Here is a 17577-nt window from a genome sequence, read left to right on the forward strand (position 1 = left end):
AGGAAGTTTGGACCCTTCTCCATAAATGACAACCAATAAGTGAAGACCAGCCTGTCTAATGTAACAGGGATCCCATTCCGTGCGCTGATGGTATTCTAAACTAATCACGCATTATCATATAAGAAATTTAAAAGCATTATTGTCTCTTATTGGTTCATGTTGAAGTTCTTCTTTGGCATGTTACTCAACTAGCCCCCTTAGTTGATATGATTCTTGATTTTTAGGCCGTTTTAAACTTCATTTGTATTAGTAAACACATTAAAATTGAAGTATTGGAATCGTTTTAATACCCATGGTTTAGTAAACCGCAGACAAGTCGAGAACCAAAATGGTTCCAATTTTGATTTATATGATACATACAATTAGCAAATTACAGAGCATCCTAAAAGGCATTTCTACCTCTTTTTCTTTTGCGCTTTGTTTTTGTACCAATCGATCCAAAGATTCAAAACCCACAAAATACTAAGACAAATGGCAACTGAAATCACAACCATCCAAGAAACCCATGCCCATCTAGGGATCACGGGGTCAGCCGCCCCGCTCACGTAGAACACCGCCATCCTGTACATGAACATTGGCCCTAAAATCCCTCTAAAAACACTGTACAAGGCATAGAATTTAGGGGACAAAAAGTCGTACAATTTGGCGGCGGCGGGCGAACCGGCCCTCCGAAAATCGGCGAGGGTCCAGGCGTTCTGGCAGCCGCTGGTGATCTCAGCAAGGAAGAGAAGAACAAGGATGGCGTGGGCCCCGTGGCGGACGACGTAAAGGCAGGTGGTGAAGACGTAGAGGGTGGCGAGGTGGTGGAGGATGAAGAGGACGTCGTTGGGGAAGAAGAGGAGGTAGTGGAGGAGGTCGAGGGAGAAGTAGGCGATGCTGAATTCGAGCACGGTGTTTTGGGTGGGGGTGTTGGGGGAGGCGAAGGTGGTGGCTTTGTGGCTGCGGAGGATTGCGTGGGCGGCCATGGCGGCAGCGGCGGTGCCGTGGGATATAGAGATGAGGCAGCTTGATGCTTCCGGTCGGTGTTTTGGCCCCCAGTTGCGGAAGAGTAAGAAGTATGCATAGAGGTAGATGAGGAGAAAGATGGAGAAGAAAGTGGGAAGTGTTGGGGAGGGAAGAATTGAGGTCTCCATGGAAATTAAAAACCAGTTGCAGAGAGGGGGGGGGGAGAGAGAGAGAGAGAGAGAGAGAGAGAGAGAATCTGAGTGGATAGAAGGTTACTTACCAGCTTTTGAAGATGATGAGTGAGAATGCTTTAAAGTGAGGTGGATGAAAATTGAAAAGTAGGAAGGAAATCCTGGTGGGTGGACCGGCATTAAACAGAATCCTAATCATGTTATAATTTTCTTTAACTCAACTTGATCCAAGAAAATTTAATATTCAAGGTAAATATATGTTGTTTGTCAAAAGTTACTCGTATTATATGTAGATTAGAATTTAAGAGGGGTCCAATGTCCAATGTCCAATGTCTAATTACTTTATATTTTATATGTAATTTTATTTTACAATTTATGCATAATATAAATATATAATTATGTATTTTTTTAAATATAAGAAAACACTTATTTATTTTAAATATAATAAATTTGCTTAAATCTACCATGAGTCTCTAAATAAAATAATAATAATAATAATAAAATTATGGCTATTTAAACATCAAAGTCAACGAATACAAGTTTAATGGATTTCTACTCTCACTTTCGACGGCGGTCGATTATTCGGATGTCAATTTTTGGAATCCTAACACGTAATAATCTTATCTTTTATGCTTCCAACCAAAAAATAAAGAAATATTCCCTTGCATCTATTTTTTCTATGGTCACTAAAGTAGAGCTGTACCATACAAACCCTCGATTCCAATGGCTGGCTTAACAATAAGGGAAGTTTACTGCTACGTGGTATCCCGATTTAATTATATCAGGTCATGCGGAGAAAAAACACACGTACAATGCAATGTTACTAGTCTAGATGCCACAGTGACAGTAAATATACGGAGTGCATAGTTTTGGAGGCAATACATCCTCGGAATTCTGTGTCACAACATAATCGATTTTACCAAACACATTCCACAAACTGTGTCATTTTACAGAGATTTTTTAGTGCCATTAACAAGCTAAAACTGAAATTCTATCAAACCTTGCAGTAAAATTTATTGTCGAACTAACTTAAAGCAAAAGATTTGTAACTTGTTGAGCTTTCACTTAACTTCTTACTGTCATAGTAGAAACCACTGAATCCATCTCGTATAATCCGAACCCCGAAGCTCAAAGGCTGTAATACACTTCTCCGAGGCCGGCGGTAGAGTAGACCTACATCACCATCCCTCCATCAATGGTGAGCACCTGCAAGAACGGCATCGATAAATAAATTTCAAGAAAGGTTTCTGATAAACCGCCCTACAAAAGCTCCTTAATTGCAACATAGTCACCACAATACGCACTACTGCCGTCGTGATCTAGGGTCACTTGTCCAAAATGTGATACACTTCCATTCTAATTAGTTTTGATGATCCAAATATCTCCTTCACTTATCTCTTCAATAAATCATTTTGAAGGGAAACGCAGTACGTTAATAACTAAAGAACTTCTGTACATTATGATGTTTGAGGGAAAAGAGGCTAAACTTATCCGAAGAAAACATTTAAACTCCATCACATTCAAACTTATCACTTGTAGTTAAACCGTCAACTTGAGTCCAAGTCAAATCCATCATGGGTTGAAGATAGGTGGCATATACTGCATTCCTATTCTCGTTTCATAGACCATAACAAGTCACATTAAAGTAACTGGCCGCAGGACTAAGGGCCAGTTACTTAAATGTGATTAATTAAAAACAAAAAGATCATACCTGTCCGGTCATGTAACTGGCCGCTGGACTAAGGGCCAAGAATTCCACCAGTCCAGCAACTTCGTCGGGTTGGCCGTATCTTCCTGTAATCACAGCCACCATGAAATAATTTTAGCAAACTATTATCAGTATTATTACAAAATATCTGACTTGAATAATTAGAGTTTCCCCAGACTCACCTAATGGGATAGTCTCCAAAATTTTCTTCTCAATGTCATCGCCTAGCTTGGCAGTCATGTCTGATGCAATAAAGCCCGGGGCAACAGCATTAACCTGAAGGAAATCCATTGTTTATTAATTATGACCCACTCCATAAAACAGCATTAATATCATCTCGGGATGAGTCGATTAGTATAGCAAATATGAAAAAACATGGAGCACTCACATTGATGTGTCTGCTGGAGTACTCCTTAGCAACAGTCTTGGTCAGACCAATCACTCCGGCTTTTGCAGCACTGTAGTTGGCTTGTCCAACATTTCCAACTAGACCAACAACGGATGCTATATTGATAATCCTTCCCTGCAAGAAGCATTATCTGACTGAGATAAGACATAAGAAGAAAAGGGCGGGGAATCTCCTTTGAAAGGAATGGCATTCACCTTCTTCTTCTTCATCATGATTTTAGCTGCTGCCTGAAACAAACAAGTTTAAGTTTCTCAGTTCCACATTGAAGTCAAGTAGCATTTCCATGAAAATGAAAATTCAAAGCACACACCTGGGTGCATAGATATACACCAGTAAGATTTAGATCAATGACCTCCTGCCATTGTTTTAACTTCATTCTCATCAATAGACCATCCCTGGTAATTCCTGAAATCATGGTACAAAAGTTAAGACGATCGTGTTTGAAATTGGACATTACACAAAAAGTAGGTGAAGTTTGGAATAACCTGCATTGTTTATCAGTACATCAACGGTTCCCCAAGCATCAAGCGCCTGCAGATGCAAAATCAATAAGCACACCAAACTAGCATAACCATGCCAAAACAACCCAATTAATCATAAGAAGGAACATTTGCTTACTGTTTTGAGCATCGCCTCAACATCTTCTTCTTTCGAAACATCTCCTCCGAAAGTAATAGCTTGTCCACCGAACGCCTCAATCTGAAAGAACACAAAATCAAACACACATTCACTAATCATAGCACACAACAAATTTCAAGTCAGCAAGACTAATTCGGATAATTTGCATAGATGATTTTACTGTACCTCTTTGGAAACCTCCTCGGCCTCCTTCGATGACCTTGCGTAATTAACGAGGACCTGCATGCACACACAATCATCAATTCACAATCAACAACCAAAGCCCAGAATACAGAAACAAAGAATATTACACTAAAAAACTAACCCTGCAACCAGCTTTGCCCAAAGACAGAGCAATTGCTCTGCCAATGCCTCTAGAAGCTCCGGTCACCACCACCACCGGACCCTCCACGATTTTGGCTTCCCCGGCGCTCGCTTGCTCAAGCGTCGCCACCTGAGCCCTCACGTGACCTGTCACGTGTCACCACCATCACCATCAAATTCCAAATTTCTTACATAACACTGCCAACAGCCTTCTGATTTCTGTATTCTAAATCCCTAATCAGGTTAAATCAAAACAATACCAATCGTTTTCTATAGCTAATTGCAATTCGAATTACCAGAGGAAGTGGAGGAGCGCTTGGATCTGTACTGAAGCCCAATACTCCGACCCGATCCGGCTGCGCCGCCAATCGGGGCCCATTGCTTAAACTGGCAGGCCCTGGCGTCGGCGGGAGCTCCAAATTTACCGGCGGACTTTAGAGCGACGACGTTTGATGCAGCGACGGAAGCCATGAGAGAGCTCGGGAGGATTGAAAAACGCGAAGGGAGAAGTGAGAAGCTAGAAATGCGAGGCAATGCCGTTCGGCTTTTATAAAACGAGTGCGTTTTGGTGCGGTTTTTTCTGCGTTGAAGTGCTTTGGGAACTCCGGAGAGAGTCGAGACGGTTGGGAGTGGCGATGGAAACAAGGCGTCGAGTGAAGAAGCTTGAGCTGGTTCTGTAGGTGGCTGCTGGGATTGACGAGTGGGACTGCTTTTGCATTTAATTACCATGCAGCCACTGATGACAGTGATGAGGGTGTTGGTGGGAGGGGTAGGATGGTGATATTGAGGTTGAATTGAGGATTTGTGTGGGACTTTAAGATTGATGGGCAGGAAAATTAGGTTACTCCGCTCAACTAATTCGACCCGGTTTATTTTTTTTGTTGAAAATTTTCAGGACCAAACTTCTTACAACTGTTTGTTTGTTGGCTCCAAATATCGTTTGGGCTTTTGGCGGTATAACGACGGACGTCTGGGTCATAGTCTTGGCTTTTAAGGACGTGGACCGGTTCTGGTCCACCAACGGCCCTGAATCAGGAGGACTTACGTGGTGGCGGCCCGTGGTAAGTTTTTGTCCCCTTATTTTTATTTCATTGGCACAAAATGTCGTGTGGTGGTATTCCCATGCCAGTTGAGAAATTTATGAAATCTGGTAATCCAAGAACAACCCAAGTACATTCCCTCCTCTTAATATCGCGCATGGGTTGAAGCTCATCCCAGCCCTACCTACCCGATACCCACGTCTGAGCCCTGGTGTGGCTACTGGACATTTCCATAAAAATAAAAACAATTTTGAGTCCTCCAGAACTATTGTGGTGGTGGGTTTATGCAATTTATAGAACATACCATAAAAAAAGTAAATATTTAATCAAAACTACTTTTCGACAACGAAAACCGACGACCCTACAAAGTGCAGAACATATACCAGAGTCAATGACAATCCACTTTCCTCCCTCTTGCCCTTCCACACTGGGAAGCACTAACCGCTCAGCTCCTTGTTGCTTTTGCTTAGACTGCTCATATAAACAGACAAAGATTATCAGATGGTAATCGAGTTCATCATCGAAAACCAAGGCAATGGAGCCTAGTTAATCATAAAGCAGCATTCAACAGGAAAATGTAAACTCAAATTTTCTAGGCAACCAAACAGATAATAAGATTACACTCCATTTTCTACTCAATCGGCAATAGACAGAATTCAACAAACCAGTACAAAAGAAGACTCAGCGTTTCACTCTCTTCCGTTTCCCTCCGATTCTAGGGAACCAAACACAAATTAGGAATTGAAATTACATATAAATTCGAACCTGCCTTGTAAATTAGGGCCTGAGCGATGTTCTTGACGTGCCACGTGGACCTTCCGGTGGCAAGAACCATGAAATCGGCCCATTCGCAGTGCTTATCCGCCGGTATGACCTTCACGTCGTCGGCCTTCACGTCGCTGAGAACCTTCTCGACCTCTTGGAGATCGAGGAGGCCTCTTCCGGCGAACGTGGAGAGCGCAACTGGAAACCCTAGCTTCCATTGTTGAAGGAGCGACGAGGAAGAAGCAGACGAGAGAGGGAGTGACCGAGACCGTAGAGCCGCCAACATGGTGGTGTTAGTTGTGGCGGTGCGCTGATGCAGGGTTTGGGTTTCAGCGTTTCAGAACGTTGCGGAGTGAGTGGCGCGCAACGGCGGCGTTTCGGGATGTTGCTTCCAGAAGCATCATCTTTGAAACCAAAACGCACCGTGTTGGTGTTGAGTAAATAGTAACGTGAGGGTTGGTATAAAGTAAATAGTAACACAAAGGTAAATGTCAAACGAATATCACGAACTTCAAGTTCACGTGTGCTTGGAAAATGAAAGCGAGGATTTGAGTTCAACTGAGTTTGGACATTTGGTTGCATCGGGAACAGGTAATATTAGTATATTAATTTATTTTAATTTTTGCAACAGATAGTTAATTAAATTTAATTTTTCAACCAAATAGCTAATTTAATTTAATTTTTCAACCAAATAGTTAATTTAATTTAATTTTTCAACCAAATAGTTAGTTTCATTTAATTTTGTCAAATCAAAATTAAGGATAATAGGTGGCTTAAAACTATGATTAGAGTCTTTTTATAGGAGATGTCAAATATAATATATCAAAATTTTATTTGATGTTTGATATGTCCATAATATAAATTTAAAATCTTCTTCATTTCCAATAGATATGTCGAATATTTATTTTATTAATATATTGGATGTTACATTAACTATTAAAAATAATTAAAATTAATTTTAGTTTTTATCTTATTGGTTGTCAATGAGACCCATGCACTAAAAATCAAATTAAATATATTCACTCCATCTTTGTTTGCTGTAAAAAAAAAAAAAAAAAAAAAAACAGCTAGAAAGCAAGGAGTCAAATGGCTCGGACGTCACGTCATATATGACATCTCTATTAAAGAACACTCGATGTCTTTAGGTCATAGTTGACGTATTTGACATCTCCTTTGGTGAAGGATTTAATAGTTTTTTTTAATGGTAAATTAATAGTCTAAAAGTTCAATTTCTGCATAGGAGCAATTAGATACCAATTTATTATAGATGATCTATTATGTAGTTTATTATAAATAAGAGCAATGCTAGGCAGACCAAATTTTTAGATTAAATTTATAAACTATATGATGTGTCACCAGATCTTTGGTGCAAACAAATATATAATATACACGTTATTTTATTTCATTTTGTTTTGTTGAATAAGGTGTACATTAGTTAGGTATTAGGTTTTGCGTTTCAATTATTTCGAGCTTAAATATGTCACTTATACATGCAAATGCAATAGAACTTATACATTTGTATATAGGGTAATACTAGAGAGATCAAAATTTTAAACTAAATTTGAAAATCAAATAATGTGTCACTACTAAAAAATAAATACGTTAATCAAAATTTAAGTAATAATCTAATTATCAACAACCATATCATTTAGTTTACAATTTTAATTAAAAAAATTTGGTCTCCCACACTATCCTTATTTATAATATACAGCAAATACACAGCTGGATACTACCAAATTATATGTCTCCATCTCCTTACGTCTTTGTGGAACGTTGTATGCCATTGCCCAATACCCAATACAATCAACAGAAAAAACTATTTAAAATTTTGGCCTGATCATCCAAGAACCGTATTTAACCTATATTTTTCTTCAACATTTATTACTTTAATGCTAGTTCAAGTTGTTATTCTACTCGGACGGACAAAATATATTCGAGATAATATAAATAATGCATGCAGTTGTAACATGTAGTACTTCTCAAGTCGTTCTGCTAAGCAGGTTCAAATTTATTATTACTTTATTATTATTTATTTAGAGACGGGTATGTGATATTATTTTTTTAAATATTTTTTACACAAATTTTTGTGAAACTCAATTTGTAATGTATTTTAACGATCCGAACCGTTTCTTTAATTTTAGGTATTCTCTTAAAGATCATGTCTACCAAAAATCACCCAAATTTGAACCCTATGACAGTTGGATTAAGAATTTAGGTTTCTTTGTAGAAAACATATTCGTCCATTTTCTTCACTACAAATGAATGTCTTAATGCTTTTGGATCTATCTATTTTTTTTTACAAGGATAATATATGAATAATGTTTAAAAAAAATATACTGTTCGGATCATTGAAATATATCACTGAGTGGGTCCAGAAAAAATTTAGGTCAAAAGTTGTGTAAAAAAAATGGTGCGACGGATCCACTCCTATTTATTTAATATCGTTCGAAGATGGAATAAAACAAAACTACATTACGGTCGTGGTTTTTCTCGACAGTTTTAATTGGTTTGTATAATACTTTAATTAGTTGGGTTGATTGAACAAACACCTTATATATTTTATGAGTGTAGTTTTACATAAGATTTGTTGAAAACCATACAATGAATATAAAAGAGAAAAAATAAATAGTGGTTGTGGTTACATTGAAGGCTTCTAAGTTTTCTTTCTCCATCACCTGCCCATTAAAACGACGTCATTGTGCAGTACCTTTCCATTTAGTGCACAAATTCATGATAACATTAACACATGGTTGTTGGTACATCGGCCTTTTATCTAATTCCATCGCTGTCCCACTGCCTTTATTTAGGGTTTAATTGAATGCCTCATTGACACTTATGGGTTATCTTTCATTTGTTCATTTTACAATCTACATTTTTGTGGATATTATCCAAGTCAACAATGATTAATTAAGCATTGTTTTATCCAAATATAACAACCTCATTATCTAATGTGATTATTAACATTGGAACTGATCATCTCCAAATCCGAATCATCGATATCGTACGGACCTCCCTACCATCACTCACCTCTCCCTCCCCCTCCCAACCCAATCCCACTGCATAATTCCCCAACCTTCAACTCCTCCCACTTTCTTCGTTTTCTTTCTTTCTTTCTATGTGGTTCTTTTTCGTTGATCGCCGCGGAAGAAGAAGGCAACGATATTGAGGAGAAAGAGAAAGAGTGAGAAAGTTGAAGGAGAAGAGTGATCGCAGCCGCACAATTTTACGTGAATCACTGAGATTATTTGTTTTGCAAGATCCGTATGGTTCAAATTCATAGAGGACCTGTGTCCATTAGCATCACTTGTTATCTTATGAGAGGGAATTTCATAATTTTTCAGTTACAGATTTGTAGAATTGCATGTGATTAACACACACAAAAGATTTTGTGCTCTATAACGATCGAGGAATTAAACTTCATGAAAGTATATGCTTGACGACTATTTTTTGAATCGACAATACGATTCATCTTGCTACTAAACTTGTATACCTAATGAAAGTGTACGAAAACTGACATAGAGCATGATGGTTTTCTTACAACGAAAGGAAAATACTTGACTCATTATATATAAGAAGTCATTCCTCCTTGCAGACAAATCACAATTAAACAAATATTCATAACTTTTACTTATATAGTTATAATGTTTAACTTTTGCGCGTATCGTATAATCGTAAATCCACCAAAACAACGCAATGCGTCAAAATACTTGCCATAAATAGAGTTGGTAGGAAAATTTCTTGATTTTCTTCGGTGAGAATAATTTAAATCAATTTTGGGTTTATTTAGTGTAGATTATTTTCAAATTTTGATTTTGATAAGTTGGCTAGAGTACTGTGATCCATCATCACTCGAGTTAGACTTTCCTCGTTTAGGTGAACCACTAATATTATTTGATTACTTTTTAAAAAGAAGGTGAGTTTAGTGTAACGTTCGAAAAAAAAAATATATATAAATTACAGTATCATTCGGCAAAAATGCAAATTATTGACTACTTTAATTAGAAAATAACCATATGAAAAGGAGTGTTACAAATACATGATTAAGTGGAGAGACTACTTACTATAACGGCAGTGGCAACGGTCGTAAAAATTAAGAAGAAGAAGAAGAGAAAGTGCAATTGACAGAAAGAAAATCACGAAAAAGAAAAGAAAAAAAAAATGGACGAGTAAAGAGAAAACTGAAGAAACAAAAAGGAGAAAACGAAAGCTTGTTGTGGAGGAAACAAGCAAATCCCCAGTTTTTATTTATTTATTTTTATTTTTTCAGTTTTCAGGAGCTCCTCCTCAAAATTTCCACTTTCTATTTCCTGCCGCACCGATCCGTAACCGCATTCGTCTTCCGATCCGTGCGCGCCTAGGCAGAGCAATAAATGCTTTAGATCCGACTGCCTGATACAGCATTCGTCGCGTTGCGGTTGCTGTCTTCGAGCTCGCTGCGGTCGAGCTTCGAGTTCTCGGGATCGCAGTGAGTTTTGCGGAAGCTATTTTTGTCTGTGTGTGGTCGAGCTGTGGAAGCGCCGGAAGTGGTTTCGTCAATGGCGGTGTGAATTCGGGTTCAGTGGCGGCGTAGTGGTTGGCCGGAGCTGAATTGGAGTTGGAGTTAGGTTTTTGGTGGCGGGTGCGGTGGTTGCTCTTTTTTGGTGTCTTCAAATGGCAGAATCTAGGGTTTTGAGACTTCGGTACACGATGAAGGTCTTGATTTGATTGGATTAGATACGTCGACGTTTAGCCTCTGCATTGCGACTGGTACGGTTGTTTCAGTTGCTGCGTTAATTAATGCAATTTTGTACTAATTTTTACTTAATATTTGTGGTTTGAGTTGACCTGGACCTGGCATGTATGATTCCCACTGATATTGAGAGGTTGGAATTGGAGTTAAATTAGTTTGGTGCATTTTGTGTTGTGGGGGAATCGGAAACGAAGCTTGGTTGCTTAAATTGTTGGCATTGTGAGCAAAAGCTAGGTGTACGTGATGGGTTACTGCTTCAATTTGCGATGTATGGAGCGGTTGGGGCGTCGGTTTTGATTGTGTAGTTTTTATGTTGTGAGAGATGCCTCCTTCTCCGTCATTGAGGTGCTCTCCCGGAAGAGAGCCAAGAGCAAACCATCACAGAAGGGGTCAAAGTTTTGAAAGTGGAGTGTTTTTGAAAGAGAAAGATGAAGATCTTGCCTTGTTCAACGAAATGCAGACCCGAGAAAAAGAGGATTTCTTGCTTCAGTCAGATGATCTTGAAGTTATATTCTGTAAGATGTCATCCACCATTTTATCATTTGCTAGGAAGTGTAAGGTTCAGGATTTTGTCTCTGGTGATAGGGCTGACAGGGTTTCATTTATGTTTTTAAATTTACAGCTACAAATATGAGGCAATTTTCGGATGTGAAGCTCGGAATCACCATTCCGACACGGGGAGAGAGTAGCGATCTGTTTAATGTGGAGGGGGAGAAAAATGACTATGACTGGTGAATTATACTTTTTCTTTATCTGATACCTTAATTTATCGATGCTATATTACTGGTTTAGGATATGCTTTTCAATCTTAAGTACTAAAGAAATGATTAAATTTCATCTAGGATCAATTTGCATGCGTTTTACATTGTAAGCACATGATACGCCCTGGTGGTAAATTGTAAGACGAGTGTCCTGCCTTAAAACTGGGAATTTTTCAGTAAACCAGAATAATTTACTTTGTCAGAGGACAAAGAACACAGATATTATTTTCCTAAAAAAATTGGGTGATGATTTTGGCACTCCAAAAACAATTTTAAACAACCTTATGAACTCCCCTCATGTGAGAAAATAGAGGAGTGTGGGAAGTGATTTTTCGGGTGCCAAAATGATCTCGCAAACTAAGAGGGTTTGTCTGTTTCATGCATACTTTCATTCTTGCATCTTATCTGGCTGAGATTTTAAGAGTTTCTGTCAAATAGCTGGAAAATTTCACTGCTTGAGATTTGTCCATTTATTCATAGAGCAAAAACTGAATGATCAACATGTTATAGAAGTGGGTTGCATTTTGTTCCTTTACTGATTCTTATCAGCGCTGGTCCTGTTTATGTCTTTTTACTGACGGAATGACCTGGTTTTTAAATTTCAAAGGTTGGTAACGCCTCCCGACACTCCTCTTTTTCCTTCATTGGATGATGAACCACCACCAGTTAATGCACCACAGAGGGGCAGACCTCGAAGTCAACCTATTTCTATATCAAGATCATCCACGGTAGGGGGTCAAATCACTTTTATGGGACTCGATTATGTTAGTCATCATCTCGTAGACTTTGAAGATTATGCTGATATCTTTATTTTCCTTTCATTTAATGCAGATGGAGAAGAGTTACCGAAGCAGCAGGGGTAGTGCTAGTCCTAATCGCTTAAGCCCATCTCCTCGTTCGGGGAATAGTACAATCCAGTCAAGGGGACAGCCATCACCGGTACGCCATTCCAGTCCAACCCCAAGTCTACGTCCTGCTACTCCATCACGGAGACCATCTACTCCATCACCATCACGGAGACCATCTACTCCATCACCATCACGGAGACCATCTACTCCATCACAGAGACCATCTACTCCCCCAAGTAAATCCCCAACACCTCCTCCAAGGTCGTCTACCCCCACACCACGGAGGATGAGCACTGGGTCCAGTAGTACTGGGGCTTCACCTGGGACAAGAGGAACTTCCCCAGCAAAGACGAGTCGAGGGAACTCTGCTTCACCAAAAATAAGAGCATGGCAAACAAATATTCCAGGCTTCTCCTGTGATGCACCTCCCAATCTTCGTACTTCTCTTGCTGATCGACCGGCAACATATGTGAGGGGTTCCTCACCAGCATCTAGAAATGGTAGGGACAATTCCTCCAACTACAGAAGGAAATCAATGTCTCCAACTGCTTCTAGAAGTGTCAGTTCATCTCATAGTCATGATCTAGACCCATTTAGTTCTCACAGCAAAGGTTCTATAGCATCTTCTGGTGATGATGATCTAGACTCTCTACAATCTCTTCCTGTGGGTAGTTTGGACCGATCAACTTCAAGAAGAGTTGGTACTTTTTCAAACAACAGAGCTGTGGCCTTCTCAAAGAGACCAGCCAAAGTGGTGTCCTCATCTTCTGCTCCAAAAAGATACTTTGATTCTGCCCTTCGACAAATGGTACTTTATGATCTACTGCATTAAATTGCATCCTTTATGATAAAATAATTCTTTTATCATCCGATGAGAGGCAACTATTTGAAAGTAGGGATAGTTTTCTTAAGTTCTTATCCAATGACTAAGCAATACAATACTTTAGAATTTCTGAACTTCTTGTCTGCTAAAGGTTTCTCTAGCTTTCAATTCAAGGTCTTTCTGGTGTGTTTCTTTCCTATTTCAAGTAATAACGTTACATTGGGTTTAACCAGAGTTATAAAAAGATGCTGAAAACAAGAACCGCACTGAATTATTGTAATATTCTCTCTCTCAATATTTATTAGGTTGCCATTATGATCTTACATCTTGAAATCCTATAGTTATTAAATGTTACATTTGCACTTCACTCATTGTGATATTTCCGTTCATACGGTATAGAAATCCACATCATAGGGTTAATGACTTACCATGTCCATGCAGGATCAACGGAAAGGTCCCCAGAATATGTTTCGGCCACTCTTATCTAGTGTTCCCACTAGCACCTTCTATGTTGGAACAGCAAACTCTGCGCATCGTCCTCTGATTTCCAGGAACTCCTCAGTCACAACTAGCAGCAATGCGAGTACTGATCTGGGTACTAGTGTCGCACATGATGCAGAAGGGAGTGATCACAACCAGGATGATATGGCCAGTGAATCTGAGAAAGTGCCATACTCTGATGTTCATGAAGAAATTTTTGGCTTTGACAAGATGGATGTAGTAGATGAAAACACCAAGCATGACTTCCATGATGGCTCACATGACATTCATCATGGTGACTTCAATGGAGACACGAGTACAGTGGAGTGTGGAGCTGGTCACTCTGAAGATTATGGTCACCCTGATAACATCACAGAAGTCAGTCGAACCTCTGAAGATTCTCATGTTAAGGGTGATTTTTCAGAAGTCAATAATCTCAAAGGCATGGAACATTGTCTTAAATGTGGTCGCAGGTATTATGTTTCTGATGAGGTGGAAAGGAACATTAGATTTTGTCCAGAGTGCAGGACAGATAAACTTTTGACTGTCCTGATTCCGGAGATAACTGAAGTTCCTGAAAGCTCCCCATCTTTGTCTGTCGAAATTGTGGAAGAAGAAAAGCATTTAGATGCAAAGGAAACCATGGTGATTGTGCCTGGATCTCCCCAAGTTTCTGATTTGGGAATTCTAAACAAATCCCAGGGTGAAGAGAATGTCGGTTCAGGCGAAACTATTGACAGTGAGCAAATCCCTAATTATTTACAAGAAGAGTCTCTTGTAAAACCAGTGGAGGAGGGAGTAGAGAATGGGCTAGCCAACCAGCAAGAGGTGGGTGCACTAACTGTTGGTTGTAGCCAACCTAATAGTGCGACCGTGAGTCCGAATTTGCATCATTTTAACAACTATACAATTACGAGGGCTGACATTTCAGAAGGTGCAGGCATTTCCATACTGCTTAAGAGGACAAGCAGTCCCAAGGGGGATGTTGTTCAGGGCAGGACTTTAACAGCCACTACCATACCTTACGAGGATCTGTCATATGCTAGAGATAGTTCAAACAGTATGAGAAGCTCCATTGGCCATGCTAGTTTCTCTGCATCATCTTCATTTGATTTTGGCCCAGCTAGACAAACAGAGACTCGTGTGCAACGACAGTTGAGTAGCAAGAAATCAGATATGGATAGTTTCTCTGCATCATCTTCAGTTGATTATGGCTCAGCTAGACAAACGGAGACTCGTGTGCAGCGACAGTTGAGCGGCAAGAAATCAGACATGGAGAACCACAGGCATGACACAAACACGAAAACCCAAAGTGTTGGATCATCGGACATGGAGAATCACAGAAATGACACAAACATGAAACCCCAAAGCATTGGATCATCATCATCATATGGAGATCCAAACCATGCCTACCAAACATTAGGTCTTTTGTCAAACACACATGATGATGATCTTGAGGTTACTGTGGGAAATGTGGAATATGATGTTGCAGAGGTGGCTCCCATGACATCTCAAAAATCCTTGCTAGCTTCAGAATGTACAGAACCAGATGTTACTGCTACAGCTTCTGCCCGGACAACTGTTGTCAAGGAAGATGATACTGTGTTCAGTTCTACCAGTAGACGATTTGATGCTTCTACCACAGAATTGTCGAATCATGCAGTTAGCACTCCATTAGAGGAGAATTGGGTAGCACCAGGTTGTGAAAATTATGCTTCAGATGAGAACGGTGAAGAATCGCAAAACCATGCAAGGAGTGCCACAGATCTAGAAATATCAGTTGTAAATCCAGACTCATTCAAGGAGGAAAACACCACTCTCAACAGTAGTGTTGACAGAGTGGATGCTGAAAAAAGTAATCACAGTGCCCATTGTTCAATGAACAGTGATGCTTCCATCGAGTCAAAAAGCACGATTGAGGAGTGTCAGGAGCCTTCAGTTCCAATTCCTTCCGACAGTGATATGACACCTTCAGTTCCTGAGAACACCACCTCTAATAATGCATATGGCATCTTAGGTATGATTTAAAATTTGTGTTCAACTTTTTTTCTTTCTTGCTAGTTATTGTTTGACATTTTTTATTTTTATTTTTTACTTTAAAACTTTTCTCGATGAGGGTGGCGAGTATTGTATGGACTACAATATCAGAAATAGAAACTTTTTTCGGTGTTCAACTTTTTTTGCTCTCCCTCATGCTGTCTGGCAGTGGCACTTTTATTTTTCCAGTTTTTGGAAGAAGCATGGTTCCCTATTTTTTTTGTGCTTCCTGACCACATTATATGGAATTAGAGTGAATAGCTGACATGCCTATACATTTTTTTCAGAAGAGGAATCAACAGTAATGGTTGAGTATCAAGGTCGAAGCAAGACGAGAAGCCTGACACTAGAAGAGGCAACAGATACAATACTCTTCTGCAGTTCCATTGTCCACGATCTGGCCTACGAGGCTGCAGCCATAGCAATGGAAAAGGAAACCTCAGTCCCATTAGACGGTTTTCGGCCTACAGTTACAATATTGGGGAAATCCAATCCTGAGAGAAAGGAACCGCGGGGCAGAACTGTTAGTCGACGTTCTTTAAAACCTCAAAAGGGCAAGCCAAAGCAGTTGGAAACAGATGCTGAGCTTCCTGCTAGTAAGACTGAGAATGATGAGAATGTTGATGAGTCTTTGCAACGGAATGTAGGGCTTCCCAAGGTAGACAGCATGAAGCCTCCAAAGCTGGAATCCAAGTGCAACTGTACTATAATGTGATAGTCTCCATTCTATTCCCACTTAAAGTTCCCGCTGTGCATTTTGGCCACTTCCTTCAGTAGTTCAGTGCAGCCGATATTTATGGAGGAGATGGTGCCGAGTACTTGTATTTTACTTGTTTTTTTTGTGTTTGAAGGGGCTGTTTGTGGTACTTGCCAAATGTTTGTATCAGTTCCGAATCTTCCGATATATTTGTACTAATCGTCGTGAAAACGAATCGGCGATGTTTTCACGACGTAATTGTAAAGTTTTCCCTTGTCATTAGGTGCTGGTAGTGGTGTGAGGCATCGGAGGTTTGTGGTTGCTCCGGCCTTGTTAGGGAATCAGTAAGTTCGATGTGGTTCAATTCCTCCACTAGTGTGTGTGTGTGTGCGAGAACTCAATTCATTCATATTCATTATGATTGTTTTAGAATATACCTTGATTATTATTACTAGATATTCGGGAAGCGAAAATAATAGGAGGTGCTAGCAATCTTCTCACTTAGGAACTCTTGTTTTAACTTCTTGACTCTCAAGTTCATACTCAATGTTGCTTGATGTTCAAGCCGTCTTCCGGTACTGTTCACTTTAACGAAAAATCACATTTTTACATTAAAAAGTCAATCATGGTACTATTCACTTTATCTTTTATTTTGTCCTTATCGTTAAAACTCAAAGTTTTCAAACTATTTTCATTAGTTTTTCTTTTTTTAGTTCATTTTTTACAAAAAATCAATTAAATTAGAAAGAAGAGAAAATTGTAGCAATTGTGCCTTAACTTTAACCCAATTGGATGTTTGGTTCTCAACTAAAAATCCTTGACCATTAGTCCCTTATCTCATCAAAATATGCAATTGTGGTTCCTTTCGTCAATTCCGTCAGAACTTATGTCAAAATGATTTAAGGTGGAAGGACTTGCTCAAATTAGGTTAAAGTTGAGGGACGTCTGCTACAATTTTTTTTTCCGTATTTGCCCTTTGATTCAACCTCACGTATGTGGCATGTGACTCATTTTGACGGAAGTTTGGACAAAGTTGGCGAAAAGGACCATAACTGCATGTTTTGATGAGTTAAAGGACTAATGGTTACAAATTTTTTGTTGAGGAACCATTACTGCAATTTAGGTAAAGTTGAAAAATCATTGCTAAAATTTCCTCAAGAAAGTCAACGAATTCATTTATTTATTTCTTCTTGTCTTCTGTG

General features: G+C 39.3%; 4 protein-coding genes across 5 annotated transcripts; 1 reads left to right on the forward strand and 3 right to left on the reverse strand.

Annotated features, from left to right (window-relative positions):
• Nucleotides 1-264: 264 nt before the first annotated feature.
• LOC126596400 (TLC domain-containing protein At5g14285-like) lies at nt 265-1562 on the reverse strand. The gene has a single exon (XM_050262977.1). The coding sequence runs from the start codon at nt 1131-1133 to the stop codon at nt 396-398; it is 738 nt and encodes a 245-aa protein (XP_050118934.1). The 5' UTR covers nt 1134-1562; the 3' UTR covers nt 265-395.
• A 415-nt stretch (nt 1563-1977) lies between these two features.
• Nucleotides 1978-4939, reverse strand: LOC126596399 (3-oxoacyl-[acyl-carrier-protein] reductase 4-like). The gene is made up of 11 exons (XM_050262976.1): nt 4492-4939; nt 4197-4342; nt 4058-4111; nt 3872-3952; nt 3739-3784; nt 3564-3658; nt 3448-3480; nt 3233-3367; nt 3027-3120; nt 2848-2930; nt 1978-2342 (listed from the first exon to the last, which is right to left on the reverse strand). Exons 1-11 carry the CDS (start codon nt 4922-4924, stop codon nt 2310-2312), a joined length of 1233 nt encoding a protein of 410 aa, XP_050118933.1. The 5' UTR covers nt 4925-4939; the 3' UTR covers nt 1978-2309.
• Nucleotides 4940-5324: 385 nt separating this feature from the next.
• Nucleotides 5325-6530, reverse strand: LOC126596401 (protein Iojap-related, mitochondrial-like). Of its 2 annotated transcripts, none has more exons than XM_050262978.1 (2): nt 6005-6514; nt 5325-5706 (listed from the first exon to the last, which is right to left on the reverse strand). In XM_050262978.1, the coding sequence occupies exons 1-2, from the start codon at nt 6284-6286 to the stop codon at nt 5527-5529; spliced, it is 462 nt and encodes a 153-aa protein (XP_050118935.1). In that variant the 5' UTR covers nt 6287-6514; the 3' UTR covers nt 5325-5526. The 2 variants fall into 2 exon arrangements, with proteins under 2 accessions (XP_050118935.1, XP_050118936.1); XM_050262979.1 differs by having other exon boundaries at nt 5469-5706; nt 6001-6530.
• A 3563-nt stretch (nt 6531-10093) lies between these two features.
• LOC126596562 (uncharacterized) lies at nt 10094-16809 on the forward strand. Its single transcript, XM_050263187.1, has 7 exons — nt 10094-10746; nt 10876-11244; nt 11352-11460; nt 12098-12218; nt 12322-13146; nt 13603-15658; nt 15966-16809. The coding sequence occupies exons 2-7, from the start codon at nt 11052-11054 to the stop codon at nt 16391-16393; spliced, it is 3732 nt and encodes a 1243-aa protein (XP_050119144.1). The 5' UTR covers nt 10094-10746; nt 10876-11051; the 3' UTR covers nt 16394-16809.
• Nucleotides 16810-17577: the final 768 nt, after the last annotated feature.

Source organism: Malus sylvestris, chromosome 13, assembly GCF_916048215.2.
Source record: "Malus sylvestris chromosome 13, drMalSylv7.2, whole genome shotgun sequence".
In the NCBI taxonomy this organism is placed as follows: domain Eukaryota; kingdom Viridiplantae; phylum Streptophyta; class Magnoliopsida; order Rosales; family Rosaceae; genus Malus; species Malus sylvestris.